Source organism: Garra rufa, chromosome 19 (assembly GCF_049309525.1).
Source record: "Garra rufa chromosome 19, GarRuf1.0, whole genome shotgun sequence".
NCBI lineage: Eukaryota > Metazoa > Chordata > Actinopteri > Cypriniformes > Cyprinidae > Garra > Garra rufa.
Genome location: NC_133379.1, coordinates 29,277,217 through 29,296,641, shown reverse-complemented (window position 1 = coordinate 29,296,641; position 19,425 = coordinate 29,277,217). Strand labels below are relative to the sequence as shown.

Here is a 19,425-nt window from a genome sequence, read left to right as displayed (position 1 = left end):
TAATAATGACTGTAATGTAAATTGTGCATAAATTATACAGCAAATATACTAGCCCACTTATTCTAAAGTTATTACAACTGTTTTTATTGGGATTTCTATATTGTAACATACCCCGTGAGGTGCCCTCCCACCACAGGCATTACTGCACGCCTGCAGCGTGGCGCCCCACTGCAGGAGCTTTGCCCGCTTCGCCGCTTTCTTTCTACGCATGCGCGTTGTCGCTCATTGTGTTCGCAAAGATGGCGTTGAGTAAAACATTTGGACAAAAACCAATAAAATTTCAACTCGAGCAAGATGGGGATTTTTACATGATAGGTTCAGAGGTACGTTTTCTGTCTCTCAGAGGATTATGTGTATGTTTACATCTGATATGCGTTCATGTAGCCATCATGTTAACACTAAAACATCATCTTCGACTTCTCTTTGTTGGTTGTTGCCTGTTAAAAGATGCTGTTATCTCCATATCGACGTAATAAATGAATGATTAAATGATGGATGTAGGTTTCAATCATCCCTGTTCCTCTGTAAAGTGACGCACTTGTTTATCTGATCTATAAAAGTCCGATTTAAAGTGCATTTATATATTAGGGCCAAAGAAGTTGGTAGATAACGTAGTAGGAGTTTGTCATTTAAAGTCAGCATAAATATGTTAAATGGATAGTTTAAACAGATAATAACATTTCTGTCATTATTTATCTGTCCTCGTGTTGTTACAAACCGTTATGATATTCTTTCTGTCATTGTAACACAAAAGGAGATGTTGCTTGTTGGGGACTGACAGCTTCCTCCATCCAGTGTCATTGCATCTGGTTTCACACTGAAAGTGAATGGTGACCGAGATCATTATCCCTAACATCATACAAAAAAAAAAAAAAAAAAAATCATACTAGTTTTGAACACTATGATAGTGAGTAGATGATTAAAAACACTTTTGTCTTAAATATTAAGCGCCACAGGCAAACTGTAAAAAGTTTAAGTTTTTGTATTACAAGTTCTCTGAAATTTGTTTTAATATGCAAATGGTGCATTATCTGATAAAAAAAAAATGCTCTAATTTGCATACATTTGCAGAACTTTAGATAAAGCCAGGTTCAAAATTTGTTTGATTTTATAATCACAATAATGTTTTTTTTATTATGCCATATCAGAAAATACTAGTAATAGCCTAATACTATCAGAACAAATCCAGTTTTTAGGAATACAATCTTACATAAACCAGTTAAATAATATATGAATAAAATGTTAAAGTATAGACGGGAATAAAACTGGAAAGTTTGCTGTATGTACACTACCAGTCAAAAGTTTTTGAACAGTAAGATTTTTAATGTTGTTTAAAGTGTCTTTTGCTCACTAAACCTGCATTTATTTGATCCAAAGTACAGCAAAACAGTAAAACTTTGAAATATTTTTAGTATTCAAAATAACTTTTTTCTATTTGAATATATTTTAAAATGTAATTTATTCCTGTGATCAAAGCTACATTTTCAACATCATTACTCCAGTCTTCTGTCACATGATCCTTTAGAAAGCATCCTAATATGCCGATTTACCGTTCAGGAAACATTTTTTATTAATATTATCAAATTGTAAAGATCAGCATTTATCTGTAATAAAAAGCTTTTTTAACATTTGCACTATACCATTTAAAAGCTTAGAGTCAGTATAATTTTCTTTTTCTTTTTGATAAAGACATTTATAATGTTACAAAAGATTTCTATATTTCAGATAAATGCTGTTCTTTTTAACTTTCTAATCATCAAAGTAACCTAAAAAAAATTCCACTCAGCTGTTTTCAACATAATTATAATATGCTAAAAAATCAGCTTTGAAATTTACAGGAATAGATTTTACATTTTAAAAGATATTCAAATAGAAAAATTATTTTAAATAGTAAAAAAAAATGTTTTGCTGTATTTTGGATCAAATAAATGCAGGCTTGGTGAGCAGAAGAGACTTCTTTAAAAAACATTAAAATGTTACTGTTCAAAAACTTTGTGCTATTAAAGTAAAGATTTGTGGCTTAAATCAGGAGAAAAACTCACCTTGAGAAAACGCTCTTTATAAACATGTATTGAAATTGATACAAATGGATAGATTTATATACATACATACATAAAGTGTAATAAACAGTAACAAAACAGTTTTGCCTGTGGTATCTTGTAAAATTTTTGTTTTGCTTTTTAGGTTGGAAACTACCTGCGCATGTTCAGAGGCTCTCTTTATAAGCGGTACCCATCACTGTGGAGACGTCTTGCATCTGTAGAGGAAAGGAAAAAAATTGTAGCATCATCACACGGTAAGTGATTCCTTTCCCTTATTTGCTCTTAGGTCCAGAAAGCACATATACGCAGCCCCTACCTCATAGTCTCCTAGTCCTGCTTCTGGACAGCAGTTTGTGGAGTGTTCTTTTTGTGTTAGATCACGGTTGCACAAATTTAGCCACCAGTGTGACCCTGCTGAAGGCGTCTGAATGTGAGGAGATCTTTGAGGGGAATGATGAGAAATACAAGGCAGTGTCCATCAGCACAGAGCCTCCGGCATACCTCAGGTAAGGAGTCTGGTGGTTTTTGTATGTACAGGAGGTTGTTTTTATGACCCTGGACCACAAGACCTGTCATAAGGGTCAAATTTTGTAAATTAAGATTTATACATCATCTGGAAGCTGAATAAATAAGCCTTCCAGTGTTGTATGGTTTGTTAGGATTGGACAATATTTGGCAGAGTTACAACTATTTGAAAATCTGGAATCTGAGGGTGCAAAAAATTTTGAGAAATTTGCCTTTAAAGTTGTCCAAATGAAGTTCTTAGCAATGCATATTCCTAATCAAAAATTAGGCTTTGATATATTTACTGTAGGAAATTTACAAAATATCTTCACAGAACATGATGTTTAATTAATATCCTAATGATTTTTGGCATAATCCATTTTGTGAATGGAAATTGGACTTTTTTTTATATACATTTTTGAGCAATGTATTCTATACAATTTCTTGATCTATATAAATTGTTTGGGGGCTGGATTTGCCAGTGTGAAGCTTTTTGTGTACTATGTACCCTAAGAAAAAATGATCTTCGGATTTTATGTTGTTGTAACTCTGTATCTGAACTTAGGGAGCAAAAAGCGAAGAGGAACAGTCAATGGGTGCCCACCTTGCCCAACAGCTCCCACCACCTGGACGCAGTGCCTTGTTCCACCACTATCAACAGAAACCGAATGGGTCGTGACAAGAAAAGGACCTTTCCATTATGGTGAGATGAGTAACGACAGTTTGACAAGTTCTCCCAGAACGAGTTATCTTCAGAACACAAATTACGATATTTTTGATGAAATCAGGGAGTTTTCTGACCCTACATAGACAGCAATGCAACTGACACTTTCAAGGCCTAGAAAGGAAGTATGGACATTGATAAATAGTCCATGTGACATCGTTGGTTCAACCTTAATGTTATGAAGCTACGAGAATACTTTTTGTGTGCAAAGAAAACAAAAATAACAACTTTATTTAACAATTTCTTTGAGCTGCTGTTCTCTTTCTGGCATAATTTTGTCTATTATGATGCTACTAAATTGAAAATTCCCCTCTTCTGCTTTCGTATGAAATATTTCCGTAGAAAAGAAAATGAGCTCATCAAACTCATTTGACGGGTCTTTAAACATTTCTTAGATTAGACCTGTCAACAATCATCCTTCTGTTACTCAATCTGAATGTAATTAAGAAATGTAAAACTCTGGATAAACATTTAGGCCATGGTTGATTACAACAGTTGATTGTTATCAGGGCAATACCAAACCAGAGGATGTTTATTAAGGAGCAAAACCACATTTCCGCTAAATACTTCCCATGACTGGGTTGTTTTGGGTCAGCAGATGAAGTAATAGTCCAAAACTCTTGAGTTGTTTTTGCGAAGATGTTATTTCAGGTTATGTTGTTTATCACTGACAGAATCTCTTCTGATTATGTTATGAAAAGCAAATACACTTGATAGGCTTATTTGTCTCTGGACATGCTGACTTGACTTGAAGTTTCTTCTTCCTGACCTCCCACACGTGAAGATAACCTGATGATGATCCAAATGCTTAGAAAGTCCCCATTTGTAGGACAAACAAAAATTAGCCAGATGTGTTTGTGGTTTCAGGTCCTCAGCTGACCCTACATCATCTTATGCCAAGTGGACGTCCTTCTGGGATATTTAGTTGGATGTAATGCTCCTTGCAATACTGTCAGCATTCCCTTCTGTAGGCTTTAGTAAATGTCAGTGATTGACTTTAATGAAACAGTTCAGACTGGAATGCCGCCAACCAGCTGTTGGTTTCAAGCACTGCTTCAGTGTGTTCAAAACAACTTCGTTCTGGTGACATTACTTACAAAACAAGCATTTTAAATCCCTCACATAATCACATATGTAGGTTGTTAAATATTGGGGTATTTGTTGTGTCAGAAAAGGGCAGGACATGAAGGAAATCATGAAGGCTGTTGTTCAGAATGTGGAGTTTAACAGCACATGTTGTCCACATGGTGCTAATTAACGATAGTGTGTGTTTATGGGTCTCTGCTTTTCTTCAATGCATAGTTTCGATGACCACGACCCTGCAGTCATCCACGAAAATGCTTCCCAGGCAGAGGTCCTGGTGCCTATCCGCCTGGACATGGAGATTGATGGGCAGAAGCTCAGAGATGCTTTCACCTGGAACATGAATGGTAAGGTGGAAAGAAATTGATTTGTCGTTTACTTGAGGTATTTTGGAAAACTCTAGACATTGTGGCCTGGTAGCGCTCAAACACATTGACCCATAGCACTCATGTAGGCAGAAAAAATAAGAAATGATACATTCACAAAGCCATAAATCCTATTTTATTTTATATAACCCCCGAAAGACTTAATGCTTCATTTTATTTTCATGAAAATTAAGCATAATATTTCACCAAATAGTCATCACAGTAAGATGCAAAAATATTTATACTAAAATAAATGCAAAATTTACTTTAATAATGAAAAGCTTTTTTCCTAAACCATTACTCCAGTCTTCAATGTCACCTGATATTTCAGAAATCATTCTAATATGCTGATTTGGTGCTCAAGAAACATTTCAGAATTCTTTGATTAATAGAAAGTAGAATAGCATTCATTTGAAACAGAATTTTTTAAAACAATATTTACTGTCCAAAAAAATCTTACCAACCCCAGATTTTAAACGGCGTAAGAAAAGCAAAAACATACAAGATGCGTTCATACTAAACACATTTGTGACTCTGGACCACAAAAGCAGTCATAAATAGCATCGGTATATTTGTAACAATAGCCAACAATACATTGTTTTGGGTCAAAATTTCTTTTATGCCAAAAATCGTTAGGATATTAAGTAAAGATCTTGTCCCATGAATATATTTTGTAAATTTCCTACTGTAAATATATCAAAACTTAATTTTTGATTAGTAAAAAGAACTTTAAAGGCAATTTTCTCAATATTTTGATTTTTGTGTACTTGTCAGATTCCAGAAATTCAAATAGTTGTATCTTGACCAAATATTATCCTATTCTTACCAACCATATGTCAATGGAAAGCTTATTTATTCAACTTTCAGATTATGTACAGTCATGGCCAAAAGTTTTGAGAATGACACAAATACTAGTTTTCACAAAGTTTGCTGCTCAACTGCTTTTAGATCTTTGTTTCAGTTGTTTCCATCGTGCTGGAAAATGCATTGTTCTTCACCAAACTGTTGTTGGATTGTTGGAAGAAGTTGCTGTTGGAGGGTGTTTTGGTACCATTCTTTATTCATGGCTGTGTTTTTGGGCAAAATTGTGAGTGAGCCCACTCCTTTGGATGAGAAGCAACCCCACACATGAATGGTCTCAGGATGCTTTACTGTTGGCATGACACAGGACTAATGGTAGCGCTCACCTTTTCTTCTCCGGACAAGCCTTTTTCCAGATGCCCCAAACAATCGGAAAGAGGCTTCATCGGAGAATATGACTTTGCCCCAGTCCTCAGCAGTCCATTCGCCATACTTTTTGCAGAAGATCAATCTGTCCCTGATGTTTTTTTTGGAGAGAAGTGGCTTCTTTGCTGCCCTTCTTGACACCAGGCCATCTTCCAAAAGTCTTGGCCTCACTGTGCGTGCAGATGCGCTCACACCTGCCTGCTGCCATTCCTGAGCAAGCTCTGCACTGGTGGCACTCCGATCCCACAGCTGAATCCTCTTTAGGAGACGATCCTGGCGCTTACTGGACTTTCTTGGACGCCCTGAAGCCTTCTTAATAATGCAGTGGAAAGTTTTTTTCGGGATTAAGTTTTAAATTTATTTATTTTCAAGGCAAAGAAGGCTATGCAATTCATCTGATCACTCTTCATAACAGTCTGAAGTATATGCAAATTGCTATTATAAAAACTTAAGCAGCAACTTTTCCAATTTCCAATATTTATGTAATTCTCAACTTTTGGCCACGACTGTATAAATCAAAAAATCTAAAAATTAACCCCTGTGACTGGTTTTGTGGTCCAGGGTCACATTTATGCTAGAAGTGTTACTCTCTCTGCTTTGGTGTCTCCAGAGAAACTGATGACTCCAGAGATGTTTGCTGAGATCCTGTGTGATGACCTGGACTTGAATCCTCTTACCTTCGTCCCTGCCATCGCTTCTGCTATTAGACAGCAGATCGAGTCCTACCCTACCGACAGTATTCTAGATGAGCAGACGGACCAGAGAGTCATCATTAAGGTGTGTTGAAATGGTATCCAAAAGCAAAGAAGGGTTGATTTATGTCATTTTGGATTGATTTATTTGAAGGGCTGGTTATTATGTGTCTGGAAAATGGTCGAGTCATAATGCATGTGGTTAGTTCCATTGCTGACCGGCATTGTGCTTTCAGCTAAACATTCACGTTGGGAACATCTCTCTGGTGGACCAGTTTGAATGGGACATGTCAGAGAAGGAGAACTCGCCAGAAACGTTCGCTTTGAAGCTCTGCTCTGAGCTGGGCCTTGGAGGAGAGTTTGTCACCACCATCGCCTACAGCATCCGCGGACAGCTCAGCTGGCACCAGAGGACGTACGCCTTCAGGTGGGCAACACACAGGCACTTCCAGTAATGGCCAGCAGGGCTCTAGAGTGCGACCAATTTGGTCGCACGTGCGACCTAATTTCTCAATGGTGCGACTAAAAAAAAATCAAAGGTTGCACCGGTGCGACCAGCCGTTCGAGGGGAAAAAAAACGAAACTCCGTCACAAAGTCTCCCTGTTGCTCAACAACAGACACACATTAGACCCATATCGTGGTCTAAACCAATCAGAGAATAAGGACAGATCCCGCGCCCCCTCTGATTGGCCGTGGTCCAGATATTCCTGTACGTGTGTGTACGTTTGAAAATGCATGTGATGCAGTCAGGATGTCTCTACATTGTCAAGCGTTTACAATGCCTCCTCCGCAAAAACACGGACTGGATCACGGACTCCATTCATAAAAACCGAATTTACTATGGCGCGGAATGACACGTAATACGTTGATTTCTGGATTGATAAATCAAAAGTTGGTCTGTGACTTAATTCAAATCGCGATATGGACTAGTCACTAGTGTCTATGAAAACTGAAAGGCAAAAAGACCGTTTAAAATGAATCCTGCATGTTCCGTTTGCCTCTATGTATTAATGGTGGAGACGTGTATTTTTTTTTAACTACACGTGTATAGGCTACTGAAGCACGCGTGACGCTCCCGCTAATTTTTGGCATTTGCATCTTACATGAACAGATAAACTCAATCTCCAAACCTACTGTGTCACTTTTACCGTTTCATTTGAGAAAGCATCGTATCATACTGTACACACAAACTTCACGGCAATCTGTCAAAATAAAAGTACGGTTTAACATGAAACAGAACAATATTAGTCCTGTATTACTTTTGTACAGTATAATGTAGGTGTTTATATATTCCTATTTATAAATCATATATATGTTTGCCAAAAATTAAAAAGGTTTATTTTTCATTTGATTAAAAATAAATAAATGTTTATGCTTTCATTTGATTATGAGAAAAATTAAAACAAGAATTAAAAAAAAAAAAATTGTAGAGCCCTATTGTTCAAAATGTTAAAATAGAGAGTTTTGGACTTATTTTTTCACTGAAATGTTTTCGTTATTACACAAAGTAGGGTAAAGTACTGGGAAAAAAATATGCTTCAAATAAATAACTTTATATTTACCAGATTGTTAGTTAATCATTTACAAGTCAATATTGCCTATATGGACAGGGATTAAAAAATAAATAAAATAAAAAAGTAAAAAAAAAGTGAACTTGTAAAACTACGGTGTAAAATGTGATGCGGTTGAAAATTTGGGTGCACCTAACTTTTGTGCTGGTGCACCTAAGAAAAAAAGTTAGGCGCACCAGTGCAACCAGTGCAAAAAGTTAGTCTAGAGCCCTGGCCAGTGGGTTAATTCTCAAACATCAGTTTGAGTCCAATTTCAAGTTTCTCACTTTTGCTTTCTCATATACACAAGGCAAAACTTTTGATAGAAAATCCATGTGCCTTGGGCTTTTCATTACAGGATGCTCTAACAGTCCATTTTAAAGTAATAGTTTGCCTAAAAATTAAACTTCTGTCATTAATTACTCACCCTCATGTCATCCATTCATCTTTAGAACACAAATTAAGATAATTTTATTTAAATCTGAAAGCTTTCTCACCCTGCCTAGACAACAACAGTACTACGACGTTCAAGACCCAGAAAGGTAGTAAGGACATTGTTAAAATAGTCCATGTGACATCAATAGTTCCACGTAATTTTATGAAGCAATGACAGTACTTTTTGTGCACAAAGAAAACAAAAATAACAACCTTATTCAACATGTGTTTTTTTTCTATTCTTGATTTCATCAAAAATATTCTTAATTTGTGTTTCAAAGATGAACAAAGGTCTTAGATGTTTGGAATGACATGAGGTTGGGTAATTAATGACACAATTTTTTGGTGAACTACCCCTTAATGAGAAGTCCATAAATAAAGAAGTTGCAGGGTCTTTGATGCAAAGTCCCCTCCAAAACTCTGTGGAGTCAGTTTAGGACAGTTTCTTGTTTTCAAAATCGCTGCTTGCAATGATTTATACATGCTGACATGATCTCCAAACTCATTTATAAACAGTACAGTGGGCGTAAAGGAAGACTCGCTGTGGTTTGTCTTTCTGTGGCTCACTGTTGAGAGGCGATTTGTTTTTTAGTATTTATAGATACCGCTACCTCACTGTCATAAGGCAGAGAATGAATTATTTCCCTAGCCTGTAATATTGACTCTGAATTTACCCAATAATAAGTAGGTATTTTGTAAACAGACCAAAAACCTATTCACACCAGATGAATTGAAAAAATATGAAACTATACATTCCTTTACAATGATTCAACTTTTTGAGTGTAGGCTGGATTTTTTTCTGCTTGCCACAAAAACTCACTAACGAGTGAGACAGATGCTTATGGGTTATGTGTTCAGGATGGATTTAACTCATAGCAGCAAAAAACAAGTGGAGCGAAAAGAAGCGATATGGTCTTTTCTTAGTTGCTGAAAAACCGAGGTTTCATATTTGTGACCCTGGACTACAAAACCTTAAGTAGTCTTAAGTAGCATGGGTATATTTGTGGCAATAGCCAAACATGCATTGCATGAGTAAAAATGATCAATGTTTCTTTTATGGCAAAAAATTATTAGGGTATTAAGTAAAGGTTATGTTACGTGAAGATATTTTGTAAATTTCGTAAATCGTAAATATATCAATACTTACTTTTTGATTAGTAATATGCATTTCTAAGAACTTCCTTTGGACCACTTTAAAGGCGATTTTCTCTATGAAGATTTTTTCAGATTCCAGATTTTCAAATAGTGGTATCTCGGCTAAATATTGGCCCATCCTAACATACATCTTAAGCTTATTTATTCAGCTTTCAGATGATGTATAAATCTTAATTTCAAAAAATTGACCCTTATGATTTTGTGGTCCAGGGTCACATTATTAAACAGTTTTGAAAGTAGTAATAATAATAATTGAGTTGCTTTGAAACTCTGACCCAACTCCACATTTTTGAACAGTAGTGTTTGTCTCTCATGGACATGTTGGTGTTCTTGCATGTGATATCTATGTTAATATGTGTATTTGTTTGTGATGTACTTGTTTTGTTTGTCCTGTATCTGTATCCTGTGTCTGTAGAGATGTCAGCGGGCCGAGTCTATTTTAATGTATGATTTACTGTGTTATTATAAGGTCGTATCAAATGGAATTTCCATTACTGTTTATTATGTGGTCATATACACCCAAACACACATGGCATGTCTTGTTTATGCCACTAAATTGAGACCATCTTTAATGCGGTCTGGCCCATACACTGGTTCTTTACAATCTCATTTATTTGTCCAACAGCAAGCAGACAACCGTTCAAGCATTATGACTTCCCTTTATTGTGCCTTGAAGTAGTTTAATGTTTCTTTCCTCAACGGGTCATAAGTTGAGTTTTTTTTTTCCCTCCATAAAGTTTCATAATCAGTTGCTTTCTCTTGCATGGCTTGCAATCCTACTTTTGCCTTTTAATAGTCAGGATTTATGGGGCATACCCAGTTAGCATTACATCGTCAGTAGATTAAAGGTTGTATCAGCGATTTCTAGCCTGAAACATAAAGTGTCAAATTCAGCTGACCTTTCTTCACGATCCGCTCGCTGCCTGCCCCATAAATTGTCTGTGAAAAAACCGCGTCTCTCTGGTCAGCCTAGGGTCCGAGATATGCCAAAAAAACAATCGGCACTACCAACCTTTCCACACATAAACAAACAGTGTTCCAACCAATCAGCGTCAGGGGTTTGGTGTTGTGGACTTTCCTACTGGTGCAGGGATGTGAGGGAGGCGGAGCGAAAGTCCACAACACCAAACCCCTGACGCTGATTGGTTGGAACACTGTTTGTTTATCTGTGGAAAGGTTGGTAGTGCCGATTGTTTTTTTTGGCATATCTCGGACCCTAGGCTGACCAGAGAGACGCGTTTTTTTCACAGACAATTTATGGGGCAGGCAGCGAGCGGATCGTGAAGAAAGGTCAGCTGAAATTGACACTTTATGTTTCAGGCTAGAAATCGCTGATACAACCTTTAAAGGTGAAAATGGCACATCATTTGCTTTGTGGTTCAGTTAGAACTCTTAAAGGAGTAGTTCATTTTCAGAACACAATTTTACAGATAATGTTCTCACCCCCTTGTCATCCAAAATGTCCTTCTTTCTTCAGTCGTAAGGAAATTATGTTTTTTAAATAAAACATTTCAGGATTTCTCTCCATATAAATGGACGTTTATGGTGCCCCTGAGTTTGAACTTCCAAAATGCAGCTTCAAAGGGCTCTAAACGATCACAGGAAAGAAGGGTCTTATCTAGCAAAACTACGGGTTATTTAAAAAAAAAATTACAATTTATATACTTTTTAACCTCAAATGCATGTTTTGTCTAGCTCGACTAGATGAGTGTTTGAGATTAAAAAGTATATAAATTGTAAATGTTTTTAGAAAATAATCATTTCACTAGATAAGACCCTTCTTCCTCGGCTGGGATCATTTAGAGCCCTTTGAAGCTGCATTTAAACTGCATTTTGGAAGTTCAAACTCGGGGGCACCATAGAAGTCCATTATATGGAGAGCAATCCTGAAATGTTTTTCTTAAAGTGCCCCTATTATGCCTTTTCAAATATGATATTTCATGTAGTGTGTCATGTAGCTGTATGTGAACATAAACTATCTGCAAAGTTGTGACGCCGACAGTGCACTATAAATAAAGTTTTTGTCTATCAAAAAAAAGAGTCGGCTCACATTCGCCTAAACGAGTCGTCAGCAATTCGAATCTTTTTTCTGTAACGGCCACACGTCACGAGCTACACATTTGCGTAATGTCCGCCCACATTCAATTTCGCGAACAACTTGCCCACCCACAAACAGCAGGCCTACCATTTTCACGTGGATTACATCATGTCAAGAAGACGCCCTGCGCTGTGACAGCCTGTGAGAGTGAATTTGTTTTATATGCCCTTCCAAAAGATGAAACTATCAGTGGTTAACATTAATTTTTTCAACACCTCAGCAGTCCAATGCCAATCTTGTGTTGTGTTCGCGTCATTTTACTGATGACTGCTTTTCTAATCTTGGGGAGTAACGTTACAACGCGAGATTCACCAAACGCTTGGTTTTAAAAAATGGATCAGTGCCCAGTTTATTTGGACCGGCTTGCTCCTCTGAACTTCTACCTGTAAGTATGATTAATAATTGATGATTGTATTTTCTAGCGATCGTTCAAAATACGTCTTTGTGTACGTTATGGTGTGTAACAACCCCGCACATGTCTTGGTAACCGGCTAACTTGCGTTTCTGTAGTTCTGTTGTTCAGCTGTGAGTGCAATGTAGTCTAAAAAGTCTTGTGATTGATGCAGCTTGACTGTCTGTCTGCCTTATTAGTTTAAGTAATGATAATGATAAACGATGGCTTAACGCAGTGTTATGGATTGTACAGTGTTGAAGTTCACAACGTAGAGGTGTGCCCGGTTCGCTTACAAAAGCAAATTGCAAACACTGTCCACAGTTAACATATGACACCCACTGAGAAACGTCCTGCTCCGGTCGTGCTTGCAAAACAGTTGTCGATGTGACACTTCAACCGTTTCATCGTCAGACTCCGGCTCGAATTGATAGGGTAAAATCGAGGCTATCTTTTCTATGCATTAACAGGTCTCCGCAGCTGTCATTCAGTTATGCCAATGGGCGTTTCGTTTTGCGCTGTAGCGGTAGACCAATCCAAAAGGACTGCACCATCTGACCAATCACAGCAGTGAGGGCTCACGGAAAGGAGGGGTTTAGAGAGACTGATTCTTCGAACTGCTTCACACGAGTCGTTTACGAATCATTTAGAAACGGGGTAAAAATAAATCTAATTTTGGAGAAAACTAAAGTGTTTTTTGAACTTGCATACATGTAAACCTGTTTTAAGAGACTATTACAACAATATTAACTACCTTTAAAATGGCATAATAGGGGCACTTTAAAGATTTCATTACGACTGACGAAAAAAAGACATGAACATTTTGGATGACAAGGGGGTGAGTACATTATCTGTAATTTTTTGTTCTGAAAGTGAACTACTCCTTTAAGATTTGTTTCATTCTTTGTGATTAACTTCATTGCTTCTTGTTTTTGCTTTGCTATAACCTTCTAATTGTTTGCTTCTCCCACTGTCTGTTCCAATAGGTCTGATTTCAGGTCAATATACTTCAAAATTTCTTGATCTTCTCTCCCTCTTACCCCCACGTTTCATTCCCTGGGAAGCTGAGTACTTTCATCCTTTCTTATTTTTTTTAATTCTTTGCAGGACTTGGTTGTGTATAAGGATAAGTTGCTAATCTATAATGCAGTTTTTAATATAAAAATTACAGCAATAGCATAAACCTAGTGATATCAGAACAGATGGTGGTTTAGTGACTGTTCTGTTTGACCCCTGCATGTGCTGCCACAGCATGGCTTTGATTTGTAACTGAAGGTTAAAAGTTAATTGTGTGTTTATTTAAAAAAAATAACAAATGTTTAAGATATTTTAGATATCATTCATCACCTTTGTGCCTCAGTGGTCATCAATGAAGCATCATTGGACTTCCATGGTGTTTGAGTGACACTGTCCACTTCTGACTCCATATGGCTCGTTTTCTGTAGTGAGAACCCATTACCAACGGTGGAGATTGCCATCAGGAACACAGGTGATGCCGACCAGTGGTGCCCTCTTCTGGAGACCCTGACAGATGCAGAGATGGAGAAGAAAATCAGAGATCAGGACAGAAACACGAGGTGAGATTTGTGCATGTTTATATTTTATTCCCTATTTAATTCCCTATTTATTACTGTTAGTATTACGCATGAACAATATTGCTTTTTTTATTTTGCAGGCGTATGCGACGACTTGCCAACACCGCCCCTGCCTGGTAAAAACAGGACATTATTGATCCTGCCACTCAATAAGCTCGCAGTCTCTCAAAGGGCCTCAGGGTTGCTGGAGGCCTTTGCACAGATCCACGCAGCTCTAGATAACATTCCTTCAGCCTTCTGACCTCCTCAACCCACACAGCATTACACACTTTCTTAATACCAGGCCTTTAAACTCTGATCTGGCATCAGCCAGGATTTACAGTGCTCATGGGAGCTGTTTGGACATCTTATTAGAATGCCTGTCATTGCCGTTTCTCTGGTCTCTAGTTATAGAGACATCTGTATAGTCTGGTTGTAAGAACAGGATGTTGAGAACGTTTGTGTTTTTCTTTAAAGGTGCTAATGCGAACTATGAACTTGACTTGCTTTTTTTAAAATAAAGACAATGGTAAATTGTATGCCTGTTGTTCTTTATTTTTCTTCTCTGTACTTAAAAGCTGTGCGAACTATAAATTAAAATTGGTTTATTTTAGTATGCTTAAAAATGTTTTTAATATCTGTTTCAGAAGTCGTTTATGTTTGAATGTTCGTTTGCGGTCTCGTCCAGTGCATTAGCTCATCAGCTGGGCCTAAAATCTGTTCTCCTAACCACATACGTCATGCACAATGAACCACTTGCTTCAGTTTCCAAAGCATTCATTTGAAATGTGAGATGTGTCTTTAATGTGTATGGAAACTGGACGTAGTTCAGTCAAAACCTAGAAAGCCCTCATTAGCCGATGCCTGTGATAGATTACGCACTCCCATAATCCTGTGCCAATCTATCAGAGCACATGCAATTGGTGGTTCTATAAAAAGTAATGGAAGTACAGTAGACTAACAAACCCCTTGACATTTGTTGTACTGACATTCTATTGTTCGCTAAAAGGACATCCGAGGACTCCTGAAAGGCAGCGCGTGATGAAAGAAGTTTGTCTTGATATACTTTACAAGCAAGCACAGAACACATTAAATAGACTACTTATTCTAATTATTCTTTGTTCACTGCATATTTAGTAGCTATCCCTGATAGCACACGTACATCATGGAGACGTCTATTTGACATCTGGAAGGTGTATTTTTTTAGTGTAGTATAGACATTCTCTGTCAGATGTCAAATAGACATCTATTAGATGTCTTTAAGATGGTTTATGATTTAGAATGCATGTAAAACTGACATCTTACAGACATCTGTCAGATGTTTGTACACAGCAGATGCTTTCCAGATCAAGTGATCTTTAACAGACAATTTTGCAGAGGTACGTGTGCTATCTGAGTATCCACCTTATTTTTCATTTGTATAATTTACAAATGACCACGTCCACTCTAATGGAAAAATAAGGTGAATAAAATAAATAGAAAGTAAATTAATCATACTGGTGTCACGTTTCCTTTCCCTTATAATGCGTTTCTTGCATTCTACCACTAAAAACAAAGTACAAGAATCTTTGTGACAATTTTATATGCGGATAAACTAGCCTATAAAAAGGAAACACTGTTAAAATAGGCTACTTAAGTAACTTACTAGGCTTGGAAAACACAATGAAAAGGATTACACATACTCTGCATTAGTCACACTTAATAACAGTTCGCTTAATGTTCTGTCAGTAAACAAACTAATAAAAACGCGCGGGCCGCGGCGCTAAGTAAACTCAACAGTTTTAAAGAAATGTTTTTTTTTTTCTGTTAAGTGCACTGCAGCTTTGACAAATATTATCTTGAGAGTTTAAAGCCGAGATGACAGTAGGCGGAACTTACTTTCTTCGAGAAAGCTACTCGACATTTCCGAAGAAACGTAAGCAAACGAACTCCCTCAGAAACAGAGCTTCTAGGCGCAAAGGTGAAGTTTCAAGTGGCGCGAAAAATCCATTTTAAAGTGGCGTGATTTTAAACCCTGAGGTAATTATTCTGTTTGGCAAGCTATCTAGTATCTAAACCTATTTGAACCCAAAGTGAAATATCGTTTACGTTTACATGTTAAGGACGAAAATAAAATATTGGCTTAGTTTTAATATTTCGTTGTTTCTTAACAGCTGATTTTTTATGTTATGTACGTTGTTGCCCTTAGGTTAAGTGAGACAGTTTTCCCTACACTCTTCACTTCAAGTGCACTTCAGAGTGAGTAGGGCACAGTGGTTCTCACTTTAAACGTGATTTACCCAAAAAGAGTCAGAAATCTAACTTCTGAACCCACTTCTGTGATCTATTATTCAGTCTACAGCACTGTGGATGCAGGTATGGCAGATATCAGTAAGTGGAACTTACTTTCTTCGAGAAAGCTACTTGAAATTTCCAAAAAAACGTAAGCAAACGAACTCACTCAGAAACAGACCTTCTAGGCGCTAAGGTGAAGTTTCAAGTGGCGCGAAAAATCAATTTTAAAGTCGCGTGTTTAGGTAAGTATTCTGTTTGGCATTTATCTAGTATCTGAACCTATCTGAACCCAGCGTGAAATATTGTTTACATGCTAAGGACGAAAAGAAAATATTGGCTTAGTTTTAACATTTCGTTGTATCTTAACATCTGATTTTTTATGTTATGTATGTTTTTGCTCTTAGGTTATCAAGATAAGATTCATATTCAACACAAGTGAGACAGTTTTCCCTGCACTCTTCACTTCAAGTGCACTTCAGAGTGAGTAGGGCACAGTGGTTCTCACTTTAAACGTGATTTACCCAAAAAGAGTCAGAAATCTAACTTCTGAACCCACCTGTGATCTATTATTCAGTCTACAGCACTGTGAATGCAGGTATGGCTTATACATGGGGGAAAGAAAGAAACTTTTACCACAATACAAGCACTTTTGTCAAGGCTAAAATGATGACAGATAAATCTGAAATTAGTGTCCGGTCTTTCATTGTTTGTTTGTCATCACTCTGACAAACAATTTAAACATTCCAGTCTTATAAAGATCAGCTATCAGCCTAAGGGATGTCATTGTTAGTTCTTGATTAACACACTGGAAATCTGACTCTCTTTAAGTTTTAATCAGATCATGATTCAGACTGATCAGGATCAGGACCTGTTATGATTTTGAAAAATGATAGAGAGATTATTCTGTACTAACTGTTAAAAGCCACATGTTTTAGTTGTAGGAAATATGTCAACATACAAACAATCTGCTTTTTAATGTAATGAGAGAAATATCGCGGGGGTCGTTCGGGTCAAACGTGTGCGCATGCTTGTGGTTAAACCAGTGCAGACTTGCTTTACCCTGAGGGAAAACGTCCTTCTTCAAGTTCAAAATGTAGACATGTGTTTTACAACATACTCTTAGAAGTGGTACACATGTATGCGTAACAACAGCACTTTAAGACGTCTGGTACAGCGTCTGCCATCGGTGGCTACTGAACAAGAAAACAATGACACTTCATTAATCACGCTGGCCTGTGCAAAAATCACTAACTCAGCAAATGCGTTAAGCACTAAGCAACTCTTATGACCCTGGCAAAACTTTTCAGTAAGCACATGATTATGAGTAGATTCTCTTTCAAATCCTGATAACACAAGAATCAGGGTTTGTGTTTCGTCCAAAGCAGCTCGACATCTGTACTTACTAAAGTGCAACCCTACAAAATGTGTTAACTTGGCGGAGGATGGCGCCAACAGATGCTTCACATAAAATGGAACTGAAGTGATGATGTCATCATGTTACAATGTCATTGTGTTACAAATTTGCTCCGTGTGATAGAAGCGGGGGAGAAGAGGGGAATTACAGTCTGTAAACAAGCCAAGACAGCAGGACTCTGGATTTGTCTCGGCAGGAGGGCCTACAGAACAGCCATCTTCTATTTCCACTCTGAAACCTCTGATAGATCATATTAGAACCAGACTGGTGGAGATGGGCTGTGCACATGTCTCTCATATCAGAGTGTCAGCACTTTTGATCCTTTTGAGTTTATTACAATGTCATTTCCATCACATCTCATATGATGTATTGCTAAAAACATGTGAGAGTAATGGAAATGACATCTAAAATATTTTATATTAAATTCTGTATCCTTATACTAAGTCTAATTTCATAACTAGCATTTTATGCATCTTAAATACACAGAAATAAATCATATTCCACAATTTTTACTCAGAATTATGCATAAATAATAAATATAGCAGTATTTATCCTGTTTTTTTTATTCGATCTCAGGTTCTTAACTGATATTGTTGTCTCCTTGGTGAGCAAGTATACTAACTTCTGAAAAACTACACTACCAGTCAAAAGTTTTTTAAGTCTCCTCTGCTCACCAAGCCTGCATTTATTTGATCCAAAGTACAGCTAAAACTGTACAATTTTAAAAAATATTTTTACTATTTAAAATAACTGTTGTCTTTTTGAATATATTTTAAACTGTTTATTATTATTATTTATATGTTATTTATTCCTGTGATCAAAGCTAATTTATTAGCATCATTACTTCAGTCTTCAGTGTCACATGATCTTTCAAAAATAATTCCAATATGCTGATTTTCTGGTAAAGAAACATTTATTATCATTATTATCAATATTTAAAACAGTTGAGTACGTTTTTTCCAAGATTCTTTGATGAATAGAAAGATTCAAAGATCGTCATTTTGTAAAAATGCTTTTGTAACATTATACACTATACCATTCAAAAGCTTGGAGTATATATATATATATATATTATTATTATTTTTTTTTATTATTATTATTATTATTTTTTTTTTTGGGGGGGGGGGGGCATTATAGAAATTAATGCTTTTATTTAGCAAGGATGCTTTAAATTAATAAAATCCATTTCTGACAAATGTTGTTCTTCTGAACTTTCTATTCATCAAAGAAACCTGAAAATATTCTACTTAACTGTTTTAAACATGTTTTTAGCTGCAAATAATAATATTAGAAGGATTTCTGAAGGATCATGTGACTGCAATAATTATGCTAAAAATTCAGCTTTGAAATCACAGGAATAATTTTTTAAAATATATTCAAATAGAAAACAGTTATTTTAAATAGTAAAAATATTTTAAAATGTTACTGTTTTTACTGTACTTTGGATCAAATAAATGCAGGCTTGGTGAGCAGACAAGACTTCTTTAAAAAACATAAAAATCTTACTGTTCAAAAACTTTTGACAGATTGTGTATATTTCGTGCAAAATTGCTGGTAATCGTAGAAATGTCACCACAACTGGTAGTCATAAAAAGTCTAATATATATTTTTTTTATTTGAATTTTTATTTGAATTTATTTGAATTTATTTTGGATTAAGTTCAATAAGATTGAAAACCAAAGTCAAGGACAAAGATTAAAAAATAAATAAATTATGGAAGCATTGTAAATAATTTCCAATACAGCTTTAATGTGATCCTCTTATTAAAAAAAAAATTAAATAAAGGCTGTTAGTTTTCATAAAAATCATCAGCTGTTAGCGAAAGTATTTAGATAGATACTTAGATAATGAGACAGACTACAATAAACAAAGAGAGGCTTTTATTGGAGCCGAAAA

At 36.3% G+C, this 19,425-nt stretch overlaps 1 protein-coding gene across 1 annotated transcript; it reads left to right on the top strand.

Annotated features, from left to right (window-relative positions):
* The first annotated feature begins 239 nt into the window (after positions 1 to 239).
* Positions 240 to 14,380, top strand: smarcb1b (SWI/SNF related BAF chromatin remodeling complex subunit B1b). The gene is made up of 9 exons (XM_073824614.1): positions 240 to 323; positions 2,185 to 2,300; positions 2,393 to 2,548; positions 3,112 to 3,249; positions 4,573 to 4,700; positions 6,556 to 6,722; positions 6,874 to 7,064; positions 13,713 to 13,844; positions 13,943 to 14,380. The coding sequence occupies exons 1-9, from the start codon at positions 240 to 242 to the stop codon at positions 13,980 to 13,982; spliced, it is 1,152 nt and encodes a 383-aa protein (XP_073680715.1). The 3' UTR covers positions 13,983 to 14,380.
* Positions 14,381 to 19,425: the final 5,045 nt, after the last annotated feature.